This window comes from Paramisgurnus dabryanus, chromosome 15, assembly GCF_030506205.2.
Source record: "Paramisgurnus dabryanus chromosome 15, PD_genome_1.1, whole genome shotgun sequence".
Lineage (NCBI taxonomy): Eukaryota > Metazoa > Chordata > Actinopteri > Cypriniformes > Cobitidae > Paramisgurnus > Paramisgurnus dabryanus.
Window position 1 is genome coordinate 35300722 of NC_133351.1, and position 27697 is coordinate 35328418.

Below are 27697 nucleotides of genomic sequence, written 5' to 3' on the forward strand. Positions count from 1 at the left end.
GGCGTGTGGTGTTCGCTGCGAATAAAAAAAATAATGCGTTCGCCTACAAATAATATGAGACACATCTTTCACTCTCAACCAAACTAACAAACTAGCCAATAAGAAGTAGAATAGGGAGGGGTATTTGAGGTGTGGCTGAGATCCAGCTGCAGATGCCGCGCGGTCGCGGCGCGGAGAAGTCATAACAAGTTAACTTTATCAGCAGGATGAAAAGTGAAACCTAGGTAAGACGACCTAATTGATAAAGGACTTAAATCAGTGGCGCTGGGCATGGGAAGGAATAGGCAGAGACAAACAGCATTTTAGTGGTAAGAAATTAAGAGAGCCAGCCAGGTGTTTGCTGCTTTGACAAAACTGTCCGTTTCAAATCAGACCGCTATATGCCAGTAATGTAAATATCAGATTTCTCATCGAGGTGAAATGCGGTCTCGCGATATCAATATAAAGTTGCGTTTGTGTCAAAAAGTTTGCTTGCATTATATTATACTGTAATCACATACGTTAACGCACACATCCACGCAAATCAGATCCAACGTCATCCTGACGAACACACGCATACATTTGCTTCTCTTAATGGTTTGTGAATCGGGCAGTAATGCTTGGGATTACAGAATAATATAATGATAAACACACACATTCATGGATCTGGTTTGTGAAACGCTTAGCTCTTGACTGTTAGATGCTTTACCAAAAGAACTATGCAAAATAAGACAAATGCACTTGACTGTCTTTCCAGAAAGTCACAGCATCATTTGAATTAAGTAACTTTAATGTAACAGTATCCACTTTAAATTCAGCGATCAAATGTTGTAATCAATAATTAATCTGTATTAAATTCCCCCACTAATTATTCTATAAACATTAAACATGTTTTGACCAATGGCGAATCTCATTTATCAAGTTGTGTATGTGGTTTGTGTGCCTTATTATTATTATTATTACAATATGTAACCAAAGATTTTACTAAAAGGGCACAAATTTGTTTACAAGAACAAAAAAATCCTCATAGATTTAGTCACTTATTTTTACTCTCAAAATGCACCACATTGATGTATTTACCTTTAAATGCACAAGATGATTTTGTTCAGTCTGATGCAGTGGCAAGACTACATAATGGTCAGGGTGGCACTTGCCCAAGCATATTGATGATTGGCCACTAAGATCGATAAATTTTGAGCCCAAATTATATTTCAACTGTATTTCATTTTATGCGTGCGTATGTATGTCGCCACGTCATGGTAGGTGTGTCGTATATTTTCCTGCTTTTTTGTCCTTTGCCAATCACACCTATGGTTTTACTCTAGCCTGTGATGATAATAATGTAGTACGGTTTGTGTGCATTACCTCTGCGTAAAGGCTGAGGCATGGTGAGTATGAAGATGATGAGGAGGGATGGTACATCTCTAAAGAGCATAGGCACCTCAGGTCGCTCATCATCACAGAACCTGCAAACAAAACATCACCCACACTTATTACTAACAAATACTATTACATGCTGGAGACATGTATGAAGACACTTTTAATACTACAATTAACATTAACCATAAATCACACAAACACATCAGGACAAACACACAACTTCATAATTCAGACTGAAATAATTGTGGACTAATGATCACTGTGGGCAGACGTATAACTAATACATGTAAATGTACAGCAGGTGGGCAAAAATACAGGTGAAGAACTATCCATTGAGCAGACACATTGATTTATTAAGCAGATAAAGAGTTAAGTGCTTGTGTGTTTTGAAAGCTCTTTAACGCTATTTTAACAGTGCTGCCACATGCAAGAGCCATCTACATACTTAAGTAGCACTTAATGTCACTGCACTTAAAAACAAAATAACAAAGCAAGAGTATTTTATTCATTAACACTTTTAAGCAAAACATACCGCATATACTATTCATAATGAACATATCCATTCATAATGTCCTCTCTCACATCTATTATCTGCACAGAAGTCATCACAAGCTTGCTACAAAAAAAACCTCACTCATTTTGTCATCCAATGACTTTCACTTGTTTTTTTTATGTGAATCAAGCGTCCACATGCTTCTGGTCTGCTGTATGTAACCTCTTTCTGCTAACAGTAACACATTATTGTGGGTTTGATGAGTAATTGCAGGGATGCAGAAACGGGGACAGTGGTGCTTTTACTGGACCGGCTATATAAATAGCTCAGCTAAAGTGCCTGAAGGTTCCAGTGACAGAGTTTCCTTCAAAAGCCCCTAACAAGGTATTTATAATCTGACTTCAGTCCAGAGAGACATACAGGTGAGAGCCCTGTTACTCCTCTAACACACATCAGAAATAAGGCCATTAACAGTAGGAAAGTCTTAAGTGCTTTTTAAACAAGAGACACAGTAACCCTCGCACATCTATGAACCTTCAAAATAAACCGCAGCACTGCTGAAATGTACTGCTGCATGCCATAATTTGCTGGATGCAGCAGTTAATGGTATCTATGGAAACCTCATCTGAGTAAATCTCTCTCGCTCTCACCGAAACACCGAAAGATGCTGCTGAGAGACTCTGCCTACACTAATAAACATCACATTCACAGTTATTAAACAAGACACAATAAATGTCTTCGAACAGGTTTTTTTTAACTACTGTATCTTTAATTTAAGCTTATACAGGGGTTTTGCAAATGTTATGATGTCATGGACCCCCAAATATGATGAATATGTTGTGAGGGCCCCCCTTTCTAAAATTTAACAATTTACATATTTTTATGTATAACAAAAATATAATTGGCTACACTTAAGGTAAAGCTGGATGTATAAACCTGAAGACAAACATTTTTTGATAACTTTTTTTACAACTAAGACAATATAATAAAGGGGATGAAACTGACTCAGTAGAATGATACAAAGCAAATATAAATGATTCTGGAATATATGTAGCAAGAAACAAGAGATAAAAACTAATAAATTAACTTTCTCAAACATTTTCTTGGAAGCCCCCTGGGGTTCACCAGACCCCAGTTTGAAAACCCCTGAGCTAATTTTTTTTATAATAAATAGGGATGGTACGATCTCAGGTTTCACGATTAACGATGATAAAATGTCCTGAAGATTAGTATTATAGTTTAAAATGTAATTATCATTACAACCGTGTTTGATTACAGTGATTTTGAAAACTTGAGGTAAATCCTGTCCAGCCAGAATCAGTTTGACGCAGCCGCGCACATGCAACATAGTTTTTTGCACAAGGTGGCATTAAAGGGATAATGTATTGTATTCATTCACGGTAAACTTATGAGACAGATTTATTTATTTTTTACCACAGAAATCATTTCAGGGACATTAAATATTACATTTTCAAAAATAAAACTTGTTCAAATGTTTTCAGTGTATTAGTCCTTTTTGAACATTTCCATCTACCGTAATTTTAACAAAACCATGATAATATTGATAACCGATATAACTTTGGATAAATTAAATGAATGAAATTTTCATACCGTCCCATTCCTAATAATAAACATCCATAAAGAACTGATACAGTAATCTGTTAAGATTAATTTAAAGGGGACATATCAGGGTCCCTAGTGCTTTTATCAACCTAGACAACATGAAAAACAACAACCCAGTAACTTGGTTTTGGTAAACCATACTTTGCAAACACGTGAAAAAATAGGTCATTGAAATTTGGCTCCCCTTGTGATGTCAGAAGGGGGATCTAATTATAATACAGCCCTTTGTTCTGCACTATCCAACCACAACACTGCCATTTAATGCAGAGAGAGAGAAAATAATTGACAGCACAATTGAGTTTCAATTTCACCATCCCACCATCATTGTGATCAGTGTTTGCATTTCATCAGCTCATTTGAATTTTGAAGGACACACCCAAAAACGGCACATCTTTACTTGTACCTATAAAGTGGCAATTTTAACATGTTATAATAAATTATCTATATGGGATTTTTAGCTAAAACGTAACATGAGTACTCTGGGGACACCAAATACTTATTTAAAAAAAAAAATCTTGTGAAATGTTCCCTTTAAACTGATAACTAATAGGTCTTCTGGCTGATTCATTTAAATATTGAACATTTGTAAATGACACTACACTACAGCACAGCACAGGCCAAAAGGAACCAATTGTTCAGGTGACTTTCTTCATAGCAATCTACAAAAATAAACGAGTTTGAAGCAGATGTGTGATTCCTATAGCTGTGCTTGTGGTCCAGTGCAGATTCAGTGGGTTTGTGTTCATACTCACTCTGGCTCTCTGCTCTGTGTGGTCTGTGTGAGTCGGGTCCACGGGTTGTATGCTGAATCTATGCTGTAGAGACGCATGTGCATGGCCAACACATGAAACAACTGATCTGAAACACACACAGATACAGTCATGTGTTAGTGCGTGTGTAGTATGATGGAGTAAAGGTTAGGAAAGAAAGTCTCCGGGTGTTTATGATTATGAGTGACAAATGTTAAGACGGGTCCTCAGAAAAACTTGTCCCTTATGATCAATGCCTTTAGCACACACGCACACACCAGATAAGCGTCTGCGGCTCATCGCTGCCCCCTACCTGCAGCCCATAAATCACCTTTCATAAGAAACTAAATACTGGGACTACCTTTCATACTGCTCTTTCTATTTATAGCATCATTTAATGATTTTAATTAAAAAATTGTCCTTGGTAAATAGAAATATATAAGTAAAAGTATTAATCATTTTGAATTTTTGCACAAACTTTGCATATCCTAGAGCTTCAACGATGTAAAAAATTGAAATCATAATTAAAATAGCTTTTAGTTTATAATGATTAATTTTAATGGTTGAGGACCTGCATTCATATGCATTTGCATGCAAAGAGCTTACCTACAGTATATGGCCATGAAGTGGGACTTTCATGATGCCAGTCATGCACACATTTTAATGATGTCACATGACAATGTACAGTTGCACTGGCTCAAACATGCATTATTTCAGAATATCATGAGAGTGCCAGTCTGACCAAAATACATCATGAAACAGCTCATAGTTATTAAAACCGTGTGACAATGTGACCTAGATGGTAAAAAAGGTTTTAAAATTATGTGTAAATGGATGATGTGGTTTTATAGGCTGTGAGGATTCTTTGTGTAGACAGGATGCCAGATTGAGCATTATTACCAGTGATAAAACACCTGCCACATACAGCAGCAACTCACACATGGAGCAATAGTGCCACCTGTAGGCCATTATAGGAAAGACTAAAATCCTATTGTACCCCTCATTTAAAGCATTTTTCTTTCCAGATAATTATGAGTAAAAAAACATCAGATGACTGTGAAAAAAACTTTTTATTGAAACTCCCTTTAGGTAACCGAATTAGAGGGGCGTCTTACACTATGTACTGTAGTATGTGACTGCGTCCATATGTAGAATTTTGTAAATTACTGGTCTATGTATTTGTGCCTGTTTTTGGCTGTTGCTTGTGTCTCTACAGCATCTTACAGCAGAATCATTGTGTCAGTAGTGTCATTGTAATTATGTAGTTAACTGCAATCCAAGTCAGTATTAAAAATGTCCGACTGATCGGAAACAGATTCTGTTAATGTGCATGCACCCCAAAATTATTGGCACATGAAAGTTTTGGGGTCTCCAGATATTCAGTCTATTCATCCATCCTCCTGTTTCTATTCATCAGAGATTATAAAACACTTCATCATGACTGCCAGCTGAAATAGAGATCTCTCTAACAGTCTCTTCATCCTAACACACTCCATCTATCTCAGATTTATATCGATCTTCCTTCTCCACCCACCTGTGATTGTAGTGTTCATGTTTTCCTCACATATCATCAATCACACATTGAGAGAGATGAAGAGAAAAAGTGAGAGAATATGAGAGAGAGATCACAACATATCAACACTGTTCAATGATATGTTGTGATCTGTAGCTGTCTTTAAGACTCGGCTAAAAACCCATCTCTTCCCCCATTACCTCACTTGCTAAAAAAACCCATGGCTATGTATGTTGTGTTAGACTTGATGAGACTATTTTCAGTGCACTTATTTATTGCTATTCTTGTGTTGCTATAACTGCTTCTATTGTTTACCTCATTTAGAAGTCGCTTTGGACAAAAGCGTCTGCTAAATGACAAAATGTAAATCCTCTCAATTTTTGGTAATTTATACTTTTTTTTGATATATCATTGCTATTGATGCCCCTTTATGTCTGCCTGTGGGTTTTGCAAATATTTAATAAGTGAAAAGTAGTCTACTAAAAAGAGGTTGTGATGAAACCTTTAAACTCCTGAAACAGTCAGTCAGTCCTGTCAGTAAATCCTTGAAACTCCACCCCTCCTCTACGGTGAATTAAGTAGCGAACACATTTTGGATCTTCTGTGTCATAAGTGTGTGGTGTATGTGTTTTGTGCAAGGAAAAAGAAAATAACTGAATCTTTAAATATGTACAGCATTTACTTTACAAACAAGGCTAATGTTTTATGTATTTGAGAAGCAGAAAGAAGTTTATTAGTTGTCAAACAATAGTTTTCAAACCACCTCATCTTTTATAACATGAGATTTTATCCAGTAGCCAAATTTGGTGATAATGTTAAAAATATATTAACACATGCAAGTGTCTAGTCATATATACACAGTGTTTTTTATTTTTTCAATTTCCTGAAAAATAGCAGTTTTGGAGATAAGAGGTTTAGATCCGACAGTGGCGATAATGGACAACCCTGCAGATGTCTGCTCAACACAACATTGAAAGGACCCACATCATGAAAAACATGATAGGATGTAATAAGACACACTGCTTCAAAACACCCTCTCTCAATCCACCCAATTCTGTTCAGAAATAAATGTGATGATGACATCACAACCATGATTTTATTAACATACGACCACGCTCATCTGCACATAAACATGTTAAGTCACTAAACACTGTAAATAATCTTTATAAAAATTAGCTAACCTAGTTGAATGTGAAATGAACATGGTGGGTAACCAGTCACAAATTAAATTCCCAGTAGGATATCAGTCTGTTAAATCGTCATGAAACTAAATGACCAAAGTTACTTGGTAAAAGAATCCGTTTACAAGATTATATGTGGAGGAAAATGTTAAAGAAATTATTTCCCAGTATTTGTTTCCCAAACATATTTTTTTTCGCTCTTTCTCCATACCTGCTATTTTTTGTTCTTTTGGCCAAATGATCTCTAATGTAGTGTAACTGAGTAAATCTGCTGCTCTCTGTGGATACACATTTAATGTAGCTCAGAAAATGACTGCATTGCTGGAGTGTGAAATCTCTTCTGCTGCGCTCGAGCGATGGGAATTTTTAAAAGCCCAGAGAGTCACCAAACACACACACGTGCACAAACACACACGCACGCAAGCACACCTTAACACTCATATAAACAAAATTTGTGTGTATTCACATGACTGCCACAATTTCACAAATTTTGACATTCCGTCTTTAGGGTAAAGCATCAGTTATATCAGTCATAAGGCATATAGTTTCTACACTCATCATGATCTCAGTACTGTGGACAGTATATCTGAATGTCACTTATTCCATTCAGTCTGTTACACACAGTATACCCTCCATCTGTGCTTGAGGAACAAGTCAGGTTATTGCACGTGTACATTGTTTTGTCATCAATATTTTTTACTTATTCTATTGAATAATTTGTTCTGCTATTTTTGTATGTTTTTCTCTGAGTTGTGTTGTATGCAGAGCTATCAGAGACCGAGATGCATCATTACAAACATTTAACATTAAAGAAGAGTTCAGACGATTTCAAATCATATGCATTAAGAATCAAAGCAGGTCTTGTGTGTGCTTGAAGTAAACCGTAGGTTCAGCATGTGTGTGTGTTTGACTCACTGAGACAGGAGCGTTTGGCAGCAGCGCTGGCTCCTCCACTGCATAGATTCCCTCCACGATGAACCAGCTCCAACTCCAGATTTGTTCTGTCATGGAGAGGGAATATAAGGGCACATTTAGAGAAGCAAGAAAGAAATAGGGTTTATGTCAGTTTTGGAGAAGAAAAATTGTTTCTCCCATTTATTTCTAAACACACAAACAAATCAACAGGAATCAGATGAATTAACAAATAAACAGAGACACTGGAAACAGGCACAGGCGCGATTCAAATGGAGAGACGTCAATTACGCGACCATTCACCTTCATCTGCCTTCTTAAAAACCTTCTGATGCATGCAGCAAGGTTACGTGAATGTCTGAGCTGTACACGCAACAGATCAACTAAGCAATGTGAAGAGAGGACTGTGTGTCATCGGGCACCAAACAACTCATTTACGATGGGCTCCAGTGTTATAAGAGCGCTTTACTTCCTGCTTTCTTCAAAACAATCACATCCTAATGTGGCCAGTGTGATCCTAATGATAAAAGCGCACCTGGGCTCAGATCGATCAAAGTACAGTGTGAGTGCGTGCTTCTGAGGGAGTAGGGAGGGGGGACGATCGCGCTGGAGCACGGTTTGGTTTGGATAGGGTGAGTGCAACCTTACAAGCACGTTATATTAACAGAAGGTTAAAAAAGCTCCTGGAACAGAAGTGGGGGTGAAAAATGCTTCAGACAGATAATGCACTGGGGCGTCTGATGTGCCTTACACCTGCCTGCTACTGATTAGGGTTAGGGTTATCCTCAGCATCTGTTTAAAACAGGAAAGAACTAAAGAAATCAGGTGGACATCCTGTAATTATCAAGATGACATTTAACAAATAGCTATAAGAATGAGATTAGACAGAGAGAGAAAGTGAAAAAACTGAAAAAGTATGAAAAACAAAGAAAAAATTAAGTAATGATGGAAACAAATGCAAGACCAGACAAAAAAGATGATTATTAAACGGCAGTTCTGGCTCTTCATTCTGATTGGTTGAAACGCGTTCTAAGCCGTGATAAAATACCCCGGTAAACCTACGCTTCAGACCGCATTACAGAAGTATCACTGCGCCACTGTTGCTGTGTACTGATTTATGAAAATAAACACCACAGTCTTTGATCATGTGTTTAATTTGTCTAGAATTGCACACTTAATGGTGATATCCAGATAAATGTCAATAAATATTGTTGAGGTATCTCGTCAATAAAGAGAAAACGCTCCCTAAGTTTATATATCAAATCCGTGAGTTTATAAATCAAATCCGTATTTCCGATATTATCCACTGGGTGCCAATCTTACCCAACTTAAACACTGACCCATTCAACACTAAAAACACTGTGTATAAGTTTTGATGGCTTTGAATCTGATCTCTTACAAAAGTTCTTCACAAAAATGGAATTATCTCCGCTTATAGCTGAAAAAATTTGAGAGGTGATAAGAGAACAAAGGAAGGTAGGATGAAACAGGTTTGTTGTTGTTGTTTGAAAGCGAATGTCTGTTCTTTCATTTGATATTTTATGTTTATTTAAAGAAGATACTTTTTCTTTAAGGCATTAAACTAAAACTGGCTGGCAACTTAAAAAAAAAGCGCTGGCAGGGAAAGAGTTAAAGTTAAGTATGTTTCCACGCATATTTGATCATCACATCAACAGTTGCACGATATAAATGTTAATGTATAAATTAGATGAATGTTGAATAAAATAAACACCACAGTCTTAAATCATATTTTCATTGTGTCTTTGCTGTGTCTGTGTTGGTTGTGAACTGCGCTCTGTTTCAGTCACACTTGATTCTGAGGAACTACTTTGTTTGGCGGAAGAATAATATTTGTACTTATATAATTACAACTTACAACTATAAAATCCTGCTATGCGCATATGAGGCAGTGGCGGCTCGTGACTGCACTTTCGAGGATGTGCTAATTCAAAATAAGTGTTCGGATTGTCACGTGTGTGGTTCCCTTTTCCAAAATATGTGTCCTGCGTGTGGAGAGATCCTGTGTGCATCACGTGTTTTGTCAAAATAAGTGCCTGCTGGAGACGCGTGAAAACCGTTTATGATAAAAGAGACGCTCATGTTCCCTAAATACACGCAACATACTCCCTTAACAGTAAACTCTGATTACGCATGAGATTGTGCGAGTATCTGGCACACGCGAGCGTCTCCTTTCAAGTTCAAGATCAAGGTAGCAGGCACTTATTTTGGCATGACACGTGATGCACACACAATCTCTCAAAGCGCAGAACACATATTTTGAAATGATGAACCACACACATGACAAGCTACATACATGTTGTGACGAACTTGGCATCGTGAGCTTAAAAAAAAAAAAATGAAGTCACCAGCCGCCACTGATATAAATTAACCGTTTTATAAACGCAATAACTCCCGCGAAGCAGTGGGGTTACAGTGCATTTTATAATCCGCTTCGCGTCATGCCTAACAATGCCCCTTAGCTGTTATAAAATGCACTGGTAACCCACAGCTTCTTGGGGCTTATTGCTTTAATGAAGAACAGTTGAAAGAACAAAGAAACAGAAGAAACAATAAAAGAAAAAGAGGTAAATTAAGCGCATTAATACGATGCTGACTGCAGGATAAATGAGTCCGCGAGAGGGGGACTGAAAATGTCAAATAATATTAAAACCAGATGAAAATGATGAATAAATCAATACATCACTGATGTGAAACAGGCTAGACGAGCAGATAAAGTTTAGTCAATACTTTTCCCATCATTTACAGTGAAAATAACTGCTCCAGATTATGGAAGGCAGTCTTGCCTCAAGATTATATGAAAAATGAAAATGTCACATCGTCAATTTTATTTTATTTTTCAATTTTGCCAGAATGATGGTTCATCACGTTGAAAATGAAATAATTTAATTGAATGTTTTAATTTTTATTTTAGCATTTAATTTTCAAATTTGGAACATATTTTTGCGATTAAATTTATTTTATAATTTAATTAATTAATTTAAAAAAGACCAAAAATACCTTCCAAACCAGATAACATTGGCCTTATACTTTAAATGGCAGCTAAAATGCAGTTGGATACCTTTTAGAAACAGGGTAAGAATATAAATACACTAATAAAATCATACAGTGGCCAGCTTATAAATCATTTACAGTATAATGATGCAGCACATTAGGTTTGTATATAAAACTTACAAAGTCAGATAATTTCTTATCTTAAATGGACCAAAAACAATGTTTATATGCTTTTCTGCAGATGAAAACAATTCATTTAGACACTGTTGCATTTACAGTAGTGTTTTTTATTTAATTTCTTTTACTGTTTTAAATTGGTAAATTGAATTTTTGTGAATTTTGTCTTTTCAATCCATTTCCCTCAATAAGCCTATTATTAGGATGTTAGATGTCACTGTCTTGTCTTATATGAATGCACATTTAATTAAAGAGCACCTATTATGGAAAATGCAATTTTACATCAGATCTTTTTTTTAACTGAAAGTGCTCACTGTCTGTTGGTAAGGGAGGAGCTGTAGCTCATTTGCATTTAAAGGTACAGACACAAAAACAGTTTTTGCTCCCACCCAAACAGGGTCATTTTGGACATGCTATAATAAATGAACTGTGGGGTATTTTGAGCTGAAACTTCACAGACACATTCTAGACACACGTGAGACTTATATTACATCTTGTACAAATGGGCATCATATGTGCCCTTTCAAAAACACACACATTAATAAAGGCTGTTTCTTACCTGGCCACAGAGTACATAAACAGGAAATCATTATCAGGTGACCCTGGGTTCTTCCCATAATCCATGTATTTCTTCTGCGTAGTGTTTTTGATGTCTTTAATAACCGACTCCATCTCTTTACTCAGATTCGACTCGGCCTGAAACATGAAATCGCAGGTTTGGTATGATATGGTCTGTTCATTTTGGTTTTATTCTAACATGCATGTCTATGACTATAGCTGTGAGATGAGATGTTAAAGTCACTGCAATATTTGGTGGACAACGAACAATCAGATGATGGTGAGTGGCACATCAGTTCTCGCTCTGAATATTAAGATGAAGGCATGAGGATGAACAGAACAGAAATGTGGGCAGAGGCAAGCCCTCTATAAATACCAGTATAGGATCTCTTTGCTTTACGCTGGCCCTTACTGGGAAAATGCCCAGCTGCTCCTGAAGGTCCTCCACTTCCTTCACCAGCGTGGCCATGCTCTTGTTGCTAGGCGCGTGCCAGATGCCAGTCTCCGTACCACGCCCGGGCCGACATGGCAAAACACTGTTGGCGAACTGACGACACAGCGGGCAGGTGAACTCGCCCTTATCCACCGAAAAGCCCTGCAGAACTTGATCATTCTGAAGAATTAAAACATAGAGGTTCATTTCTACAGTCTTTAATAAGGTTTTCATCTGAACAGTTGGGTCATTTATGTGCTGAACATCAAGAAACCAATGATGCTCCATGTAACTTATTCTGGCCAAGAACCACCCACTTAAACAGCAAGAGACTGATATTTAAAGTGACCAACCAAAATCTGCTGTTTTCAGCTCACTCAATATTCAATTTAAGTAGAAAATGTGAATGGTGTAAAAATCACCCCCATAAAAAGATTGATGTGTTGCCAACATGCTGATTAAACAGTTACTGTTACTGAAAGCTATCAACTTTCGGTCGCTTTGTTGCTGTGAGTTTCCATCAAACGTCCATTTACAAAACCCTTGTGAGCCTGGCCCACAAAACCAGTCAAAAGGGTCAATTTTTGAAATTGAAATGTATATATCATCTGAAAGCTGAATAAATAAGCTTTCCGTTTTGATTTATGGTTTGTTAGGATAGGACAATATAAAATACACTCATTTTCCAGCTCCCCTAGAGTTAAACATTTGATTTTTACCGTTTTGCAATCCATTCAGCTGATCTCCGGGTCTAGCACTTTTAGCATAGCTTAGCACAATCCATTGAATCTGATTAGACCTTTAGCATCACACTAACAAAATAACCAAAGAGTTTTGATATTTTTCCTATTTAAAACTTGACTCTTCTGTAGTTACATCGTGTACTAAGACTGACAGAAAATTTCAGAGTCAAGTTTAAAATAGGAAAAATAGTGAAACTCTTTGGTTATTTTTAGCGCGATGCTAATGGTCTAATCAGATTCAATGAATAATGCTAAGCTATGCTAAAAGTGCTAGCGCCAAACCCGGAGATCAGATGAATGGATTCCAAAACGGTAAGAATCAAATGTTTAACTCTAGGGGAGCTGGAAAATGAGCATAATTTTTAAAAAGTTGAATGTCCCTTTAATATTTGAAAATCTGGAATCTGAGGGTAAGAAAAATCACCTTTAAAGTTGTCCAAATGAAGTCCCTAGCAACACATATTACTAATGATAAATACATTTTTGTTATATTTACAGTAGGAAATGTGTGTTGTTCCAAAAATAACACAGAGATGTGTCTAGTCAAGGACAACACATTAAATGTGTTGTTCTTAACTAGACACGAAATGTGTTGTTTTAACACATTCGTTTTAAGAGTGTATGCCAGGTGGGTGAGGTCTGGGAAAAGATCTCCGCGATTAGCAAATAGCAACATGACACAACTTACAACGAGAATCCAATCAATTCTTGATGGTCGCATTTAAGTCCTGGACTACCTTTTGTCCCCATTTCAGAAGCAGTTTCGTTCAAATACGTTACCATGGGAGAAATAAGACAATCGCTACTTCCATTTCATGGCAACTATAAACATCTCAGCTTGTGCACCAATAATGTAAAAACAAACAAACTATTATTGCCGACACTTGTTATCAAACAGACGAATAGAAGAGCAGCACCAGACTGATAAAGTTTCTTGTGTGTAACGGCCTGTAATGACAAGTCCATCAGTCTGGGGTTTGTGGTTCACAGAGGTTCAGCTGCTGTGGGACGTTTTAATAAATGATGAATGAGGTTTGAAATCCAGCTGACAGAGCTTGTGACTGCTGAATACTGAATATGCTCTTTGAAGGGAAAGTCAAAATCCAGTCTGATAGACTACAGATGAATCTCTGAACCCACTTTACTTTTGATTAAATGATTCTTGGATCATCTGTTAGGTTAAAACAGTTCTTAAATGAGAGGATTTGAGTAAGACCTTGTACAGCGCTTATGTAAATATGTAAAGCTATTTCTAAATGAAAAGAATTTATTTATTGCAGTCTTAACTGCATAATAATGACATTAAAAAACTGTTCAGTCTTCAATAGAAAAAGGTGATGGTTTCTCACCCGTAATGACTCCATGTATGATTTGTGGCAGTCTATATGTAAGGTGTGGCCACACGTTTGCACATACACACCACCGTCCCAGCCAATAGACACTGATTGCAGACAGGAACTCTGGAAAATGAAATGCATCGAATCATTATCCACATCAGGATATATTTTTATTTACATTAACTATGTAAGAAAATGTAGACTAGAGAAAAATGCTTTTCAATAATACTATCTCTGTTCTGTAAGCAAACCATTACGATAAATGCTACTATTATAGCCGTATGAATTTAAAAGTAAAACATGAGAAAACGTTATAGAAGATGTGTAAATGTGTTCGAAAATGGCACATACATCTTTAAAGTAGCGTTGCATAACAGATAGTCTAACATCATGGGCCGCTCCACACGTGTCTTCGGGATAGATATGTTCTTCATCTGTAGTGGGCAAACACTTTGGTGTCTCACTACGACAACGATGTCCCAACACTGAAACACACGCACAACTTTTTATGAGTGAAAATCATATGCTAAAGGGCTGCCCTCATTACACTTGTGGAACTTATTTGCATACTATAATGTAGTGTCACGTCAATGTGAAAACTCAATCTGCAACAATTTCACAGATCAGCAGATGAATGTTGCCCTAAACACATTGCACAGATTCCTGAATAATCAGCAATAAAAAAAAAACATTTCACATCAGCAGCCTGTCTCACAGTCTCAGATATGACTGTCTGCTACAAACACAAAGGCCATCTTAACACTGGAACAATGTCTTGGAAGGATGCTAAAGTACATACAGGTCATGAATTAGTGATTCTTATAAAAAACAGTGCTGGGTTGGGACAGAATAGGGTCAGGTCTACCAAAAGAAAGGTAACAACACTTGACAAATGAAGCAAATCAAATCCTGTTGTTAAAACAAGTGGAGCACAGCTTACCTGCTATGTACAGTTTAATCCACAGTTGAAGAGTTACAGTAGATAGATTTTTAAAAGTGTGCAAATAAAAATATTGTCCCATCTGCTTGCTTTGACATCAATCAAAGGCCAATCAGCACTGTTAGCACATCCTTTTCTTGAAGCTCAAGAATTATTCATTACTTGGCATTTATGGATTGATTAACCGATCAAGAAAAATGCTACCAGTGTGCCTCACATACTGCAACATGCGCTTTCTGCTGAGAACTGCCACTGAGGTGAATGGGAGTTCTAATAGATTGCTTTATTTAAGTATTATGTGCCTAGTTTGTCTACATGTAGACGGCAAGAACAACTACAAGAAGTGAGGTCCCACAGGGCTCCGTCCTCGGACCTCCCATATAAAGATTATTAATTGTTAACATAAATGTTAGACCTGTGATATTAGTTTAGTATGATACCTGATGAAGCCTGCAACAGTACCACCAGTCCTGTGGGTCTGTCTTCAGTGGATGGTCCGCTCTGACCACAGATCACACAGTCATACAGAACCTCAGAGTCCAGAGGTTCTGATGAGCCCACGTCCATCACTGCATCTGCCTCAGGTGACTCTAACAAACACAAACATTACAACAACATTCAGTAAAGAATTTGAGATTTGAAGATTTCTTATAAGCTTTACAAACGATTTCAACATATTTGATTTGTTCAACAAATGATAGATGCCTAACCCTAATCTCCACTAACCAAATGGTACCACAGGTACCATAGTGCTACCATATCTTTATTAACCCATTAAAGAAAAGTCACTCCTTTACTGCTGTGCTTCACTGAAGTGCCATGTGAATAGCATGGGACATGTTAATATCATCTAATGTATGCCATGATAAAAGTGGGTAAAGTAAAACAGTATACCCATCTAGTACAATAACTTCCATTGCACTGCCACTGTACTTTCTTGTATGGGTCTGGTATTTTGATTTAACTCAAACACTAAAACCCAGAGAGGCCAAGCATGAGAGCCATAGATGAAGAAAAGTGTTAAAATTCAATAAATGAACATGAGTAATGAAAGCAGTAGAGTGGCAAAACTTAATTAGTTAAATAATGTGGATGTGAATCACCTTTTTGCCCTCTCAGAGTTAAATTAACAAACAATTAATGGAGGTTCAGGCAGTCACGCGTTTAAAGCGGTCACAACAGGGCTAATGTAGTGTGAACGTATCGTATACAAGTGTTTGTGCAAGAGGAACAAATTTTCTCTTGTCTGTGAAGGTCAGTTTTTAAACAAAAACGATTTTCTAAGATGCATTTTCAGCTCATGTGCCTAGAAAATGCAATACAACACAAAAAAGTTTAAACAATAAAAATCGACCATATTAGTTTAACCTAACTTTTAATTAATATTCATCATATTGCTGAAACAAGAAAGTCACTCAAGTAAGAGTTGCAGTCCCAGTGTTGCCACAAGGGGCGCTACAGTAGACATTAGTGTAAACTGATTCTATAGTTTCAGTGTCATGATTTGACAGGTTTAACTGAGGCTCACTTCAGTTACCATCTCTAGTCCTCAGTGAAGGGCTTATGTTGGCGAACATTACTTTAATGCCTTCATCCAATTAACACAGACATTTCCTGCAGAGTAATCTGTATGTTTAAGTCAGTGCTCACAACAGCATACTTCCAGGGCTGAATGTGCAACTGATAACAGGATAAACGGGAATGCTAAGACAGCTGTCTCCAGAAAGGACAGATTTCCTGGAATTCAAGTGAAAAAGAAGTCATCGTAGGTAAAACTGAGACAGCAGTTGGCAAAAGCTTACATCTTCCTACTGTAAGTTACAGGCAATGGCAAGACTGTGGACTCGTAGACAATACGAAACATTGAACAAAACATTGTGTAATAAAACAATACACTGTAGTTTAGCAGTCAGTTAACTTGGAGTCGTTTATAAGATGTGTATATTTTTAAGAACACATAAAATACTAAAAATGAAATGAGGTTTTATAGTTAACCCTTAAACAGGCAATGTACACCACGGGATACGCTCTCTTCAGTGTCTTGTTTGGGGCATAAAAAAGATTTTTCAATCAAATCCTTATATCACTTATCAAACCTTGGTCTGTCTTGAATATGTGGGTAACATTATTTGCTTCAAGTTTTTTTTTTATCGATTGGTCAGCCTGACCTAAAACCAACATGGCCACCGGTTTTGCAGGACAGTCAGATTTTGTGGTAAGTAAATGAATATTAATCTTACTTTTCTTCTTTAAAAAAAATATTAATACTGCTAATATTAATTGTGAACATTGTCTTAAGGTGCTGAAGAAGAAAATTTGGTTATATGTTGTTTATATTGTCATTTAGCACATTTTGAAATATATGTATTCCCTGAGATACATTGCCTGATTAGGGTATAAAAAAGGGATTAACCACAATATTGCCTATCTTTGTATTTTGAGTTGAAAAATGTAATAAATGATCAAATTTGCAGGTTAAACTGATAGTCGTATATTTAGGTGACTGCATCTTAGCATTTTAACTGGATATTTTCTTTCGCGGCTTCACAACAGCTAATTTTATGGTATAAGGAATGATAGGGAATATGAGTTATAGAGCTGATACCAATGAATTCTTCAGATTTTGAGAAAAGTGATGAAGATGAAATTTTTTGTGACAGTGCATTGGTGTATTAGAACCAAGAAATTTAGGTAATTTTCCTCATGCCAGGCATGCATTCCTCTAAATTGCAGCCAATAAGAGGCCTCTGCATGAAACGCATATAGACACATATAGTTTACATTGAGGGGTAGTTCAGGTAGTATGCAAAATTAATCAATTCTTAAATAATTTACCAAACTATTATTATCTAAAAAATATATTTTTTTTGCAGATGGAGCAGAAAAAGCACCAACGAAGCCAATGAAGACATTCAAAAACTGCTCATTCTTAGTTAGGCCTACTTACATTTAGTTGTGTTATTTTCATGCATTGTTACTAGTAAACCTGTTGTTTACACTGTTTAAACTGGATGAAAAATATGTATGGCATGTTTTAGAGCAAGAGAGGAAGTCAGAATCACGTAATTTTTGCTGCAAATAAAAAATAAATTTTTATGACTTAATCCTTTTTTTATACCTTAATAGGGCAATGTATCCTGGGAGATACAACTCATAAAATCCTGAATATATCAAATATTTTAAAAATTCCAATGAATATATTTTACATAAGTCCAGATGATACAAAAAATGTCATGAAATGATTTTTTGCTCAACGTTTTCCAGTCTTGCCTGTTTAAGGGTTAAACTGTTATGGACACCATTAGGACACAGCTGAGACCTACTGTACAACACTGGCATATAATCAGAGGATTCATTTTTACTTTAACTAAATCACATCTAAATGTTAAAGAATATGTTTTAATTTCACAGCAAACAGAGGGTTTGTAAATGTCAGTGTGTGTTTGGATTGATTTATTGCCTAGGGGTGAAAGAAAGAGAGCGAGAACAGGAAATCTATGGGGAAATGAAACATTTGTGTAAGAAAGTTAATGTGGCAGTGTTTGCCTGAGGCAGTCTGTCAGAAACCGCTGCCCTCCACAAGTCAACCGTTCTCAATGAACACTACAATACTACATATAACAGTTAGTGCTCACATGTAAACATTCAAGATCATAGTACACTGCGTAACAGTTCAAAAAGCCAAATGGTCTGATGCTTTTTTGCTAAATATCAATTATACATACATTTTTGTTCCAACTTCTTGATTTATCAGGAAAACACAAACACGCATAGAAGGTCAATGGTTGAAGCCCACAGGTTAATACAGATGACCGTCTACATACAGTATTCATCATCCAAACACTCTATTACTGTACAGTAAACAAGATTAATGAACCAGGCCAACAGACAGATTATTAAACAAACACAGCAATTAAACGTCACAGCTTAATTCACTCAGGGGACATAGATCCCATTCACACAGCACCGTGACCCCAGAATATTGCCATAAAATTGCCGGAGTGCCTTCTGTGGGAACGCAAACACGTCTAGGAACTGATCCCAGGATGCTTACCTAGTAACATTGCCGGGATCAGGCGCCTTGTTTTAACAAAATGCAGAAACAATGCCGTAAGGGGTGTGTCATAGTGAAGACACATTGGTTGTCACAATGACAGTTACGGACACAAATCCCATTACACATTATCTGGATTTTTTTCTACAATCTCTGTAAAAAGTGCTATAGTAATCTTAGCAATGTGTAAGGTTTCAGGAAATGATGATACTGAATCAGTACTCTATAAAGTATGAAACAATCCCTGGATAATAAAAACAGTTTGATGTAAAACCACTTAACTACTGGTAGAGACCAAAGGGAACTCCCCCTCTAAACCAGATGTCAAATTCCATGACTTTTTCTTGACTTTCATTGACTAAAAAGATGAATTTCCATGATCTAGAATGTATGGAAAAACATCTTAAAATGTAGAGTTTCCTGGCATGTTTGCCTTAGTTAACAGGCACAGGTGACTGCATTTAGCTTTTACACGGAACTGTAGGGATGCACCGAATATTCAGCAACCGAAATTATTTGTGCCGCAAACTTCCAGGTTGGCCTATAAAAATACGTCATCCCTGCAGCACTCTATTACAATACACAATGTGTGTGAAACAACGCAGTGAAAAAATATGGTACAGAAACATTACATTCTGATAAACGGAAACTACAATTCCACGATATTCCATGACTTGGACCCAAAAATATATATACATTTCCCTGACTTTCAATGTCTGGAATAGAATTCCTGATATTCAGTAAAAGAAATGGATACAGCGACCCCACTGGATTCAACGGAGACAAGTGAAGTCAATTAGCACTTCCTGGGGGTCGAGCGCACTGCGCAGACTTAAACTGAGCTTAAAGGGATACTTCACCGATTTAGCATTCAGCTTTGTATCTGTAGAAACCCGGCAGTATTACTGAATGACCATGTTTCCCTCCCTCATTTCCCCCTGAGAGGAGAGATATCTGCATTTTGGTTCTGCAAAAAAGTCCTCCGATGATGTAATATGACGATTTTTGCATCATCGGAGGACTTTTTTGCAGAACCAAAATGCAGATATCTCTCCTCTCAGGGGGAAATGATGGAGGGAAACATGGTCATTCAGTAATACTGCCGGGTTTCTACAGATACAAAGCTGAATGCTAAATCGGTGAAGTATCCCTTTAATGACGTGGATGTCACGTGAGCAACCTGTCTGACAATTGTAAGTCTTTTAATAACCGTGCCACGAGAAATCTGAATCACCCACCGAATCTTGCAGAGACAGCGAGCGTGAACAGGAGCAAATTTTGGTAAGTATTCTGATTAATAATCTCCCTTGACTTTATGCCTCCACGTCCACCCGATTGCCCCATAGACAGTAAAAGATTGCCAGCGAGCTTAGCTTCCTATCCATATGGTAATTTCTCTACTGTGCCACAGAGAGTCGCAGGTTATGACGCAATGGTTAGCCTATTTTAACAAAAACTGCTTCTACTGGGCCATAACGTAAGATACAATGTAATGGAGCCTTTTATAAATTTTTGTGTTTCGTACGAAATAATTAATGTACAAATGGAGTCTTTAAACGCCTCAGATGTAAAGTTATTCACTGTCAAAGTGACGCCAAAATGAATGGGAGTCAATGGAATGCTAACAGCAGGTGGGGGTTCGCTAAGCAATGGTGGCGCCCGGGGAAGCTTCAATAAAATATGAAACCCTGCCCCCCTGGATATTCCAGAAATTCCATGACCTGTGGGAACCCTGGAAACTTTAAATTCTATAATTGTCTTAATGCATAGATATAGCAAAAAATCTATAAATCCATAAATTAAGTAATTAAGTAATGAAGTGCTATGACTTAGCTATGACTTTTAATCTTCCAAAAATAAAAATGTACAAAAAAAAGATTTGTCGATGGAAGTAGAAATGGCACCAGAATTGTTTAATCGATGTTTTTCTTCTACCATTAACGGATGTAAAAAATGTAATGTTTGATTGAAACCAAACCAAGACTTTCACACTTCCGTGAACAGCTATCTACAGTCGAACTCCTCTTGTTGCTGCTCTTTATCAGTAAGGCTTTTAGTTCATAATACAGATTTATTATCACACGCACAGATGCTCTGAAATCTGATCAATTGATCTCATTATAATTCCAACACAAATATGCACATGCGCAATGACCTTTGACTTGAATCTGAGAAACAAATGAAGCCTGTAAGGCACATTTCACGTAAATCTTTCATTCTGACAAATCACACACACATCTATAAAGCAGACACAGCACAATGTCAGACAGGACATCACCCGTGGGCTTTTTCAGGTAATATTTCAAACCAAATCTCAACGTCACTTTAGCTGGTAAAAAGACTGACGAAGACAAAACCTGTTTCTCCTGAGAGATGAGATATGGGTCTTATTAAAATAACACAAACCATGAAACTGTCACTTTCAGGATCTCGAGTAATGATTTACATTCTACTCACACATTCATGCAGCCTACTAATGGGAATATTTTTTACATTATCTGTATTGCTAATAATAACTATGCTTTACAACTTGCTTTACAAATAACAGGGAATATAATTTTAACTGTACATTTACAGTAGGTCTGTAATGCATCATCATTTACGTCTTAAACACCGCCAATGTGTTCCCTGGGTTTGTGTTTTTACTGCCATTAGCAGACTGATACACATAGGCACACACCAGAACAAAACTAAACCGCAATGATACGACCATAGACACACACAACCCCGTACTCAAATACTTTTGATGACTTGACCTGGAGGACCAAGTCACCTTCTTTAAAAGTATGACAATACTGCACACCGCTCCCACCCTAAAGTTTACCTCATCCTTCAAACACCACACAAGTGTATATTTGTGTGTGTTTGGGGCAGAATGTGAGGATACACAAATAGGATACACTCCGAGGTCACGCTGCAGTGTAGAGGAACGCAGGCGGAGTCTTGGGGCTCAATGTTTGACCCCCAAGGCCTGGTTTGTTGACTAGTGTGATCTCTCTGTACCATGCATGGCTTGCAAAGGTGTATACTAATATATTATTGAGTATATCACCTGCTTTTTTTTAAACCAGCCTTCAATGCACAGAAATTACATTTGCATGCGCAAACACACACAGAGAACAGTGACAGATAAAGGGAAGTTGCTTGGGAAGTTATTTGGTGCTTTTTCTGACGAATACAGTCAAGAAAATTATGAAATAAACAATAAAATCAACAATATGAACTTTTATAAACATAACAGTGTGAAATGGCTGAAGATGAACTTAACTTAATGGCAATAAGCCATTATGTAGGCTAAAGCTATGCCTCATGTCTTATGTTTAATGGAAGTTTGCATTATTGCTGAATTTTATTTTTGTTTCTGTAGTATGGTTTACTTGAATGCTTCAGTTTTAAATCACAAAGACCTTTCTGTTTGGCTTATAACATCAACATTATATATTATTAATCATATCAATATCAGGGCTCCTACACAATTTTCATTTCAAAATTTCATACTTTTTCAGACTCAAATTTCCAGACTTCCCTACAGATTTTTCCGACCATATTTAATTGTTCTGATAAACGGTTTTAAAATTCAACTGCTACAATTAAGGTTTTTTTTGCAATATATTTATTATTTTCACAAGAATAACTTGTAGCTTCAATTCAGTATACAAAAAGTTTTGCTACAAGTATGTAACATTCTAAACATTTAGTATTGGTGTTTTTGGCTTTTAATAGGATAGGAAAGTAGTAAGACAGGAAGTGAGATGGGGGAGGGGGGGCAGGATGGGGAAAGTCCATGAGCCAGGACTCGTGCCGGGATTTCACCGTAATTCACTCAAATTCATTCATTGAGAAAACGCGCATTTGCACGATTAATCGTTACAGCCCTATATAATATATATTTATTATATACATTTAGAAATTCTTAAATTTAAATTTAGAAAATGAAATGGGGACAATACTCTGGAAACGTAAATATTTTTTTCATTCTCCGATTTATTTTTTCCATACTTTTCCAAACCCCGTAGAAAACCCTGTAATATGTTGTAGGAGGGAGCTAAAGCAATACAAGACTTTCACAAACACATTTTCAAAGATCCAAAATAATGTCTGTTAACTTTATCGGCAAGTTTATTCATATATATATTTTTTGCCAATATTGCACACCCCTAGGCTGCATACATGTGCTCAAGGTAAGCTATTATTAGAGTACCAAGTTATTTTATACTTTTATGCGCATGCCCAGTGTGTGTGAATGTTTCATGTGTTTATGGTGGTGTATATTGTGGATGAAGAAATTTTTTTTAAAAGCAGGTGAAGATCGTTTTTATTTTAAAATGCCTTTTTTAAACATTTTAAAACGCAAATGCTCTACTATAAACACCACCGTAGTCTAGTACTCGCCTGAAGCAATGTCTCTAAAACCGGGGAAATAAGGAAGATCTAAAGTTCAAACACATTGCTGGTGAATCATTAGATCAAATATTTCTGATTGAAAACCAATAAACATAAACACAAGTGATCATCTAGGAATAAACAGAAAACTTATGCTCACCAACATCCATGGCGGTTTCCATGAAGCTCTTCTGCCTGGAGGCAAATTCTGCCAGAAGCTTCTGCTGTCTCTCTCTGGCCCTTTGACGCCTGCAGAAAACAACCAATGAGGTCCAAATAACCAAGATGAGAGGCAAATCTTTAATATGAATCATGAAACATATCCATTTTTAAATGCTCTGATGTTGTAAACCGAACTGAAATGCACTTAGTGATGTCTGGAAGGATGCATCAGAGGAGATATCTGGCTGTGCGGAGATATCTGGCTGCGGTGCTACGCTGCTGCGCTTTATGTCATGCCACATTACCACCTTGGGTGTGCATTATTTTTGAATAATTCACCAGCCCGTCATCAATTATTCCTTACATGTTTGCACAAATGTTTACAAACAATGTTTAATCCTACGAATGCCATTTCAAATAATTTATAATTTACTTAAAATATGAAATTAACATGACGGCAAAAAAATGTACACATGATCTTGTCTCAACCTTGATGAACCACAAGCTAATAATTTTCAAATGCAAAGATAATAGCCAATCATAAAACATAAGGTTTTAAAGCTGAAGTAGCAGAAACAATCTCTTAACTTAACTTTAAGAGTCAGAAAGAGGGTAAAATGATGCACACTGACCATACTTAAGCCACACATACACACCTCTCTTCTTTATCCATACTCTTCTTATCTCCAGGACTGTTCTTCTTGGGCGGTATGGGTGGACATACTTTCCCACAAATGTCCTGCAGGCATCTCTTACTGTGCCGACTGCGGGCGACGGCCTTGGCCAGAATTCTTTCGATGGCCGTTATGCCGTCACCGTGCGAGTGCTGTGCAGGATCTACCTCGGACAGCCGGCTGAAAGACAGAGAGTTCTGTTTGGCAGACAGTTTCTGATGCACCTTGACCAGGAGCGATAGCATGCTCTCGCGGATCTCCAGGATCTCCGTGACCAGCTGCGGAGGCGAGCCCGGCGGCAGCCAGCGTGATGACGACGACTTGGGCCGCACCGCCTGACTGGCCTCGTGGTTGCTGCGGTTTATGATCTCCTGGAACTTCCTCCGGCGCTCCGCCACCAGACTGAACACCTGAGCTTCACGCAGGTTCTGAGGGGAACCAGAAGAACAGAATCAGCAGGTGGAAGAGCTACAAACACACCAGTTACATGTATGAAGATTTGTTTGGTCATTTGTAGCTCAACTGGTAAAGAATCGAAAAAGTTGAATTCCTAAAGAACACACATACTGATAAAACTGTACCTTGAAAGCACTATAGATTGATTCGGTAAAACTGCATATAAATGCATAAATGTAAATATGCTTCAATGAAGAATTTAGGCTTGAATTTAAGTTATCATCGGGTAGAAATAAATATATTTTTTTAAATTTTAACCAGTATGATATTCTCATCCTACAAAGACAAATACACACAAAGTTTAATGTCCATATCCAGAAACTCTCTCAATCAGATTTTTGGGTCATTTAGATTAAAATGATCAATTTCTATTGGTTAAAAACATAAAACTGGAGAACTTCAAGATCTTTCTTTATTTTCCTACAAAGACTTTGAAACAGACCTGCTTTCCTGTGGTTTAAATGTATTATGAATGCATCTATGAACCACATTTAGACTAGCATCAAAAAGACGGCCTTTCGTTCACACTGTAGATAAGTGACACATTCTTCATATGCGTGATTAATCTGCATGCTTTACTCACACAGCTGAATGAATATTTAATAATGACCGCTGGGATCAAGACATACAACATTAGCATACATCACTAGAAACACATGGAGTTAGACACTCATCTCCCCTTACAATCATCACTGAACATAAACATTCACATGTTCAGGACACAACACACAAAGCAGGAGAAAACCAGCTAGATCAATGAACAAAACCAAACGCACACACAAAACCACAGAAAACTTACTAAACAGAACCATAAGTACTTCTTATGGACCAGTGCTCATTCACAGTGCAGTCATTTGTAACGGGGTCAATGTGATGCTTTCTTTTTAAATCAATATGCAATATACTGCATACAAATGAAAAACTACCATGATGAATAAAACTTTTTAAATGAAACTTCATTTTGTGTCTTAAAAGTTAAAAATGTTATAATGAGATCATGAAATAATGAATGAAATAAACTAGATCATTTATTTATTTATTTAAAAAGATGAATTTAAAATAATAATTAATGTTAGTTTGTCCAACAAATAATATGGTTTAATCAACATCCAGATAGCTTTGGTGTCATGTGACAGTCACAGGAATAAACACCAAAACAAGAAATAATGTCACAAGCTGCGTTTCCATTACGCTTCAAATTGCGCAAACTGACATTGCAAAATTAAAAACATGGTCAATGAAAACACGTCAATTTCGCAAAAAATCTTTGCATGAGGTAGTATTCAGGCAATTCGGAAGTGGTTTACTTCACAAAATGGCAATAGAAAGAGTTTATTTCAATTTCAGGTCACCTGATGTAAGTAAGTTACATAATCATTATTTGAAGATGATGCGGTATGTACTAGAACCTCCCAGAAACACCTTAATACATGTTTGCTCCCAAGTATAAGAGGCTTTCCTTGCCAATAATGTTTGGATAATAATTCTGTTACGTTGGTTAATAAATAATGCCTAGCACGCTGGACGTGATATTAGTAAACCTACCAACATCAGTCGACGTGATGTTTGGAATGATTTATTGCAAGAGGAAAAACTACGTCATCGGTTAATGGAAAGGGCATCATTTCGCAATAGGTTTTTTTGTAGACATTTACAAAATATCACTAAAGTTTTGCGCAAATCTGTAATGGAAACGCAGCTAAAGTCATGATTAATCTCAGGAGTGATAAGAAAATGTGTATTTGTGTTAAGCACATGTTAAACATTCACCGGAAACACTATACACACAGTTTTCAGGACCAAATACCTGTAAGCAGTATTCATACAACGATTAGTTTAAATTTGATATTAAGGTTTAATTATTTTGAGGTAATTTTCTCATTGACCCACTTACAAACAATTGACATGTCATTTCTGAAGTTTATAAAAACTGTAAAACACTAGTAAAGAGCAACAGGTATTTAAAAATCTTTAAAAACACAAAAACAGTGCAGTTGTCTTCTTTCACATTATTCCATACTTGGTTATTCAAAGCAGAACTCTTATAATCATTCCTAAAACATTCCCATATCCCTCTACCTCTCTCCAATTTCCTGTCAGCCTTCTGGAAGTCTGTGGAATGAGAGTGATGTCATCAACAGAACAGAATACAGAATCAATACTTATCCCATTCTGCTTTCTGTGAGTTTTTCTTTAGTCTGTTGTGAACCTGACCACACACACCTTTAAACTCTGAATACCTGAAAGCGCACCACATACCTGTCCAAAGGTGCTGCTCTCTGTGCTGGTGCTAGCAGGTGTCTCTCTCTCCCTTTCTCTCTCTCTCTTTCTCTCTACCTCAGGGGCCGTCTCTGGCACTCGAACCCGTACGTAGTTGATGACGTGATGGAGGTTAGACAGCAGACTGGTGCCTGGAAACCAGCTATCGTGACAGTGCTCCTCAATGCACGGTTCCTGCGACAAAAAAAGGAGGATGGATATATCCTGGAATCTGAAGTTTATGAAGTTAACCTTGTGCATTTTCAAGTCAGTGTATTTGTTAGCTCTTAAAATTAATTCAGAATCAGAGTAATTATAGGATGCAACCAGATTTATCATCCTTATTGCATATGATAAGGGAATGCAGTTACAACCACTGCTTAGTGTTATTATTCTTAAAAATAAATACTTAACAATGCATTCCAATGCTGTCCACAATCGCACCACAACAAGCAATAACTGTACGTTCACACTTGGAAGGTATGAGTGTCGAGGAAAGTTGAAATCAGGTCAACTTTATGGTAATGAGCGATGATCGGCGGCAACCCAATAGAAGTCGGAAATCAATAGACGTCATCCGCTTAAGAGGATTCCAGAGAATGCATTCAATCGTCAAAGCATTCACTTCTCTTCTGACAATTTGCCGGTGGCGGTGTGAACGTACAGTTATTCACCCTGA

The 27697-nt window shown here is 37.0% G+C and overlaps 1 protein-coding gene across 4 annotated transcripts in view; it reads right to left on the bottom strand.

Moving 5' to 3' along the window:
- ubr3 (ubiquitin protein ligase E3 component n-recognin 3) overlaps window positions 1–27697 on the bottom strand; it is a 69313-nt gene that overhangs the window by 13442 nt on the left and 28174 nt on the right. Inside the window, exons 22-33 of one of the 4 annotated variants that reach the window (XM_065293259.2) lie at window positions 27019–27213; window positions 26839–26871; window positions 24286–24731; window positions 23628–23716; window positions 15471–15620; window positions 14442–14575; window positions 14103–14213; window positions 11990–12190; window positions 11579–11715; window positions 7834–7919; window positions 4228–4333; window positions 1345–1445 (exon numbers count right to left, since the gene is read on the bottom strand). In XM_065293259.2, coding sequence (XP_065149331.1) covers window positions 1345–1445; window positions 4228–4333; window positions 7834–7919; window positions 11579–11715; window positions 11990–12190; window positions 14103–14213; window positions 14442–14575; window positions 15471–15620; window positions 23628–23716; window positions 24286–24731; window positions 26839–26871; window positions 27019–27213 — 1789 coding nt within the window. Of the gene's footprint in view, window positions 1–1344; window positions 1446–4227; window positions 4334–7833; window positions 7920–11578; window positions 11716–11953; window positions 12191–14102; window positions 14214–14441; window positions 14576–15470; window positions 15621–23627; window positions 23717–24285; window positions 24732–26838; window positions 26872–27018; window positions 27214–27697 lie in introns of all 4 variants that reach the window. The other 3 variants (XM_065293257.2, XM_065293261.2, XM_065293258.2) reach the window with 3 other exon arrangements.